General features: G+C 38.2%; 1 protein-coding gene across 1 annotated transcript in view; it reads right to left on the bottom strand.

The window, feature by feature from the left end:
- SORL1 (sortilin-related receptor, L(DLR class) A repeats containing) overlaps positions 1-7540 on the bottom strand; it is a 184301-nt gene that overhangs the window by 117747 nt on the left and 59014 nt on the right. The window contains exon 7 of the mRNA XM_011964986.1: positions 544-645. Coding sequence (XP_011820376.1) covers positions 544-645 — 102 coding nt within the window. The remainder of the gene's footprint in view (positions 1-543; positions 646-7540) is intronic.

The raw sequence follows: 7540 nt of genomic DNA, 5'->3' as shown, positions 1-7540 counted from the left end.
CTCTCTGTGGCAACTCCTCTAATGACCCCATCCCATGCAGCTCTTTCCTATCCATCTTCATGTTATAAAGCTGCACATGTAAGCACTTGCTTATGTGTGGTTTCTTCTGCTGCTCAGTTCATAGTCTCTCCAACCTGTTTCTAAAAGGTGGGACCCAAATCCTATGCCCTGTTGGAACTCACCCCTTGCAAGCAATACAGCAGGTACTCAATAAAAAAAATTCCTATCATGCACAAACTTCCCATTGCTTCAGTACTGGTACACTGCTCAGATGGCACTGACTCTGGCTCCAACCTCTCTCTGCCAGTGCTGCTGCACTTAAAGCAAACTAAGACTCTCCTTCAGCTCTGCTTCAGTGAAGTGGGAAACACAGACCACGATGGCCAAAGTGAAACTGCTCTCTCTAGAGACCTCTCTGGAAAGTGACTTCAGGGAGGCTCCATAAAATATCCACTCCAGCAGGCCATCCCTGCAACACCCTTCCTCTGACCTCTGCGTAAAGACAGTGACACTTCTCCCCAACCTCAAGCAGACCCCACTCACATTAATAGGATGTCTTGTGACAAACTGGGCTGCTCGCATGGGCTTCCGGCCAAAGGAGACCCAGAGCTGGACAGAAGACTGCTGTTGACTGCCCAAGAGATGCTGCCAAGGAAGAGGAGAAAAAAAAAATTAATGGTGCCACATTACAGTCATTCAAAAGCAGCAAAAATAAAAATAGAAGAATCAGATTCTTCCAGTTCTACTGGAAACACAAAATAGAGACTGATTGCAAATTCATATTTTTGCAGCGTCTGCCATCACTGGGCAGCTTGGGTTGTACTGCTTCATCTTAGATACCTGGTTTGCAACAGACACTCGATGCTCTGTGGATATTAGATAAGGAAGGAAATGGTATGATGGTAGAACTTGGACTAGAGGAGGTTGTTGGAGGCTGCCAACACTTCAGTAGAGTAAGAGATAGAAAGAGGATTGTGTGATGAGGCTGAAGAAACAGGCAGGGAGGAGCCTACAGCCCCCAAACCACCAAAGGGTGAGATCAGCCACACACCATGCACACAAAACATGTTCTTTTCTTCTTTCTACTCCTATTTTTAGATTACAAGGATGCTGCAGTCACAAGGCTTTAATTTGCACCAAGACTTGAGAGAATATTCATTGATTCTGGTTTTCCATCTCTGAATAATCTCATTGAGGAAGGTCTTTTGCTAGAATATATATTCATTGGTAGAGTATTCAACATGATGTTGACCACATCACATTGCATTTTAGAGACTTTTAAGTCACAGCAAGAATCTTGGAAATGTGTATAAAAGCATCAGATTAAGAGCTAGCTCTACCAACTGAAAAAATGACAAAAATCTCTCTAGCTTTCAGTTTATTCATTACAAAAGGAGAAGCTTATTTGGATCCAGACTTCCCTATAGACGGGTTTAAATGGTCCAGCAACCCTGTAAACATCTACGCAAATTTTTTATATACACTCATTTATTTTGCTATGGAGGCTCCATACGTTTTATCAGATTCTCAAGAAAGTCTACAATTCCAAAAAAGATAAGAACTGTTACAAAGACTCTGTGTGGTTTCTTCCAGCTCTAAAAGAACACGGCCAGAAACTGAAGGCAAATGTTGCATATCTGTCAGGAAAGACACAGGGAGGCACACCCTCATGTGGACATAATCATACAAATGACTATTAAACTTATTGAGATGTTGGGATTCCCAGCCAGAGGGGTTACTTCGGCTTCACTTATCCTTGACTAGGTTGCTGTTTATTATAGATATTAACTTCCTAAAGAGTAAGGAACATACCCATTTATTTTATCTGTAATATAACAACTCAGTACCCTGTGCTCACACATGCCCTATAAATACTGTGAGGACCCAGCTGATAAAGACAAAGTTACTTTTAATCCATTTGAGCAGCAGACATTCAAACCACCACTGAACAAATAGTTAAAAGTAATTTGTTTTAAAGAAATCAGAGAGGTACAAAAGACTGCCCACCAAAATGGAAATCTGAAAACCATATTAATAGCTTGTACTAAACATGGGGCTGTAGGAAATGATGGATCTATAAAAAACGTAAAAGCATTTTAACTGAATGAGAAAACAATTCCCAGCAAAATTGTGACATATAAATTCCAAAAGCCCCCATGAAGCTGATAAAATGTTATGACTATGTCAGATGATTGGTTTCAGTCAGCCTATATACATACATTTTTGTGAACATAGAGAGGAACGTATCAATGAAATACACATTTTTATGGTTTGTTTTTTACTACTTCCAACTGTCAGTAAAACTTTAAAAAGAGTGATTTCTCAATGACACCCAGGCTCATCATTAGTTAAAAATACTTAACAATTGCTGCTGGGAGGCCTGAGTATTAAGAATATATTTCACAGGTCAGTCTTACCTCATAAATGCAAAAATCACAGAATACTACAATCATCGAACCAAAAAAAAATCTCAAAACGCATCGATCCTACTTCCTTCTTGGAGAATTATTCCTAAACCTGGTCAATTCAGGTTCATTCTTAATGCATTTTTAAAGAGTTATTATATTGTTTTACTGCCACCAAGAAATATATTAACAATTAAGCTATGGTACACTAGTGATTGTAAGATGTATTGTAAGGCTCTGAGATTTTTCTTAATAAACCGTAGGTTTTGGGTTGGTTTGTTTTTTATCTCTATTATTATAAAAGCAAATCATACTCATGGAAAACATCCAACAGCACAGATGAGTACAAGGTAAATGCAGAAGCTCTGCTCTGACCTCCACATCCCTCCTCCCACTCTACCCTGCAGAGTGCCCAGTGGCTAACAGCTCTTGTGCATCCTTTTAGAAATACACTGTGCCACCACACACAAGCATACTTACATAGTGACAGACACTGCTACATCTACCCTCAACACCCATTATCCCTTTCCTTCCGAGCACTGGGACCCTGACAACATCCAGGATAAATGACTGCACTTCTCTACCATTTTTGCAGCTATGGCTAGTCACGTGATTAAGTACTAGTCAATAAGATTAAAAACAGAAGTCTTGTGTTGGATTTCTCGGAAGGTTGCTTAAATAGATGGAATTGGTGGGAAGAGGTCCTACTTGCTGTCTTTCCTTATTCTTCCTAACTGCAATAAGGACTTGAAGGCTAGTGTGGACGTCTTGAACCACGAGCTAATCTTGAGAATGGAAATCATTAGTCAGGATGGTAGAATGTTAAGATAGATATCTGGGTTCCCAAGAACATCAGGACACCAACATACCAGCCCAAGACAGCCTACGTCCAGGCAGCGAGGGGGAGAAAACTAAACTCCTGACTTGGTTAAGCAACTTTTCTTTCTAGTCTATTAGCGGCAACCTAACACAATTCTAAACTGACACAGGCAATTTAATTTTTCACATATAATTTGGATCATGATATAAATGCTGTTTTATTACTTAACTTTTTCCATTAACAGTATATCTTACTGTCCCACAATTTAACATTTTATCACTGGCAATGTATCTTAGACATCTTTCCACTTAACAGCTATTGGTAGGCATTTGGGTTATTTCCAAAAACATTTCTTAAACACACACACGCGCACACACATATATATTTATCACTTTTTCAGAACTGCACAATACTGTTGGTAGGATGCATTCTTAGAGAAGAATTCTTAAGTCAAAATTTGTATTTTTGATAGCTATCATGAAATGGCCCTCCTGAAAAGCTGTACCAGCTAACACATCCACAAACACATCAACTACCTTCATCAACTACTAGGAGAGATTTAAATGTTTTAATCTAAGTCAATCCTATAGAGTCTGAGAATTTATAAGAAGTTTTTTTTTTTGTTTGTTGGTTTTCATTTCTGATAATTAAAAATAAATTTGGCCAGGCACAGTGGCTCACGCCTGTAATCCCAGCACTTTGGGAGGCCAAGGCGGGCAGATCACGACGTCAAGAGATCAAGACCATCCTGGCCAATATGGTGAAACCCTGTCTCTACTAAAAATACAAAAATTAGCTAGGCATAGTGGAGTATGCCTATAGTCCCAGCTACTCGGGAGGCTGAGACAGGAGAATCACCTGAACCTGGGAGGTGGAGGTTGCAGTAAGCCGAGATCATGCCACTGCACTCTAGCCTGGCGACAGAGAAAGACTCCATCTCAGAAAAAATAAATAAATAAATAAACAAATAAATTCATCTAGGTATGTGAATAACCTGAATTTCCCTTTATATTTGAGATTGTGTTAAGAGCAAAAAGAAATGGAGGAGGATCAAGAAGAGGAGAAAGGAACTAAATAAAGGATACTCTTATCAAGTAAAGGCCAAAGGATACTGCAATGAGCTATCCCACTGAAAGTTGCATGGCAGCTCAGCTAGAGAAAATGCGTAAAGAACTAAGCCCTCCCAGGGCATGTGGAAGCACGGGGCCACTAGTTCAGAAGCACCAGAGCCATGGGTCACATCCTCCCTTGAAGCAGCAACAAAGCTTCAGCAAAACATCCTCATCCACATTAATGTTTACAAAAAAAAATCATAAATAAAACATAGCTAAAATCCGACATCTGGGATATTCCAGGGGGTAAAAAGGAGTGAGTAGATAGCTAAGGAGAGGTTGGCAAACGTGAGTAAGTAATATTGAAGCTGAATGAGGGCACATGGGGAGGTCATGTCAGCATTAACTGTTCTTGCGTGTAGGTTGGAAAATGCCTATAATAAAGTTTACAAAGTTAATATTAATTGGAAGCATTTCTAGGAACTCTAAAAATATACTTATCCATAAAAGCAAGAAAAACACTGACAAAAATCTTCAAAATCCACTTTTTCACAATTCTGCAAATGAAATAAAGAGTTGCAAAAATTCAAGGCACATTTATTCAAGAACAATGGCTGAATCTTGGCAAAAATAGCCAGCTTTGTGATGTTTTCATTTGCCCTAATCCCATCCCCCTCTCTCTAGCTCTGTGGTAGCCTTGGAAACCCACAGCCTCACATCTACAATAGCTGTGAAAAACAGCAGCCTAGCAGCCACTGGAGAGAATAAAATAGGTCTGGAGTTCCCAAAAAGCCTGACCTGTCTGGGGGCTCACAGGAAAGTGCATTATCAGCACTTGTCCTTATATAGCCTGACTTGGTTCATGATATAGACAGCCTTATAGCCAGCCAAGGTATTTACTGAAAACAGTGAATAAAAACTAGCAAATGCTTATCATCATAACTGCTGAAGACAGTATTACCAATTGGGAATGAAAAGAGGCTAACTAAAAAGCTTAAAAGGAAAAACTGGGGAAGAAGATGCCCTTAGGAGACTTCAATAAGCTCTAGAATATTCCTGGGACTCCACAAAGTCAAGCACATAAGAGCTGTGAGTATGCTCAAGAAAGAAATTAACAGGGTCTAATCTCTTACCTCCAGCTAATCTTGAAGCTCTACATAAGCAGGAAGGGAAGGCTAGGACAGAGTTGTAAACTGCCTGCCAAAGCATTGAAGGTATACCCAAACACACACCTAGAGGCCATTAGCAAAGGCTGAGGGACTTAGTGGTTCAAAGTGTTTAAGAAAATCTCTGTCTTATCATTAGCTGACCAATAAGCTAAATTATGAGATACTTCAGTAGCAATAACAATAAAGAACACAAACTTGAGAGCAGTATAGGAAACTCCCTGAACAACAAAACCAACAACAACAAAAACAGCAACAACAACAAATAGCAACAACACAAAACCCTGAGGAGGGGATGTCAGTGGTGTGGAGCTGCCACACCATTTAAAATGTCCAGTTTTCAATAAAAAAATCACAGGACAAGTGAAGAAACAGCAAAGTATAGCCTATACACAAGCAAAAAGAGTAGTCAGTAGAAACTGTCCTTAAAAGCTCAGACATTAGACTAAGTAAAAAAAAAAAATTCAATAAGCTATCATAAATATGTTCAAAGGACTAAAAGAAATCATATATAAAGTATGAAAGGACAGTACGAGAACAATGCCTCATCAAATAGAGAATATCAATAAAGAAATAAAAAAATTAAAAAAGAAAAACAAGCAAAAAGAAATTTGGGAGTTGAAAAGTAAAATAAATCAAAAGAAAAATTTAGTAGAGGCGTTCAACAGCAGATTTGAACCAGGAAAATAAAAAAGCAGTGAACTTTAAGACATGTCAATTGTGATATCTTAGTCTGACCAAAAAAAAAAAAAAAATGTTAAAAATAAACAGAGCCTAAAAGAACCAGTAAACACCATCAAGTGTCCTGACATACAAATTACTGAAGTCATTGATGAGATGACAGAATAAAGGAGAAAGAATATTTGAAGAAATAATGGCCCAAAACTCCCCAAATTTGATGAAAAACATAAATCCAGTAAGCTCAATGAATTCCTAAAAGGATAAACTCAGAGACCCATACCCAGGCACACCATAGTAAAACTGCTGAAAGCCAAAGATAAAGAAACTTGGAAAGCAGCAAAAGAAAAATGACTCATCTTATATAAGGAGTCCTCAATTAGACTAAAACTGTACTGACGGGCTTTACGAGTATAAAGATGAGACAATAATAGCACAAAAGCAGCGACACAATAAAGCTATATAATGACAAAGATTTTGTACACTACTGAAGTTACATTGTTATTAATCCAAACTAGATTTCATAAATTAAGGTATTTATTATACTCCCTAAAGCACAGATTAAGAAAACACCTGGGAAAAATTTAGTGAAAGAAGGTACAAGCGAATTTAAATGTTACCCTAGAAAAATCTGCATTTAATATAAAAGAAGGCAGTAATGAAGTAATAGAGGAACCAAAAAAAAAAAAAAATGAGGAATATAGAAAGCAAACAGCAATAGCAGATATACAGTCTACCTTTTAGTAATTACATTAAATGTAGGTGAATTAAACACCCTAATCAAAAGGCAGAAATCGAAAGAATGCATAAAAGACCTGACACAACCATATGCTATTTACAAGGATTCAAAGATACAAATAGATCGAAACTACAAGGATGTAAAAATGATATGCTCTGTGATATGGTTTGGCTGTGTCCCCACCCAAATCTCATCTGGAATTCCCACATGTTGTGGGAGGGACCAGGTGGGTGGTAATTGAATCATGGAGGCAGGTCTTTTCCATGATAGTGTTATTATCACTGTTCTCCTGATAGTGAATAAGTCTCACGAGATCTGATGGCTTTTAAAATGAGGGGTTTTCCTGCACAAGCTCTCTTTGCCTGCTGCCATCCATGTAAGACATGACTTGCTCCTGCTTGCTTTCCACTCTGATTGTGAGGCTTCCCCAGCCATGTGGAATGATAAGTCCATTATAAACCTTTTTTGTAAATTGCCCAGTGTTGGGTATGTCTTTATTAGCAGCATGAAAATGGCCTAATACACCATGTTAACTGTACCCAGAAGAAAAGAAGAATAGCTATAATAATAGTCAAAATAGAATTTAAGACAAAAAATAGTTAATAGAGACAAGGAAGGACATTTAATAATGATAAAAGTGTCAATCTAGAAGAATTAACAATCATAAACATATATGCACC

Source organism: Mandrillus leucophaeus, unplaced genomic scaffold (assembly GCF_000951045.1).
Source record: "Mandrillus leucophaeus isolate KB7577 unplaced genomic scaffold, Mleu.le_1.0 Scaffold71, whole genome shotgun sequence".
NCBI lineage: Eukaryota > Metazoa > Chordata > Mammalia > Primates > Cercopithecidae > Mandrillus > Mandrillus leucophaeus.
This window is presented reverse-complemented; position numbering and strand designations above follow the sequence as displayed.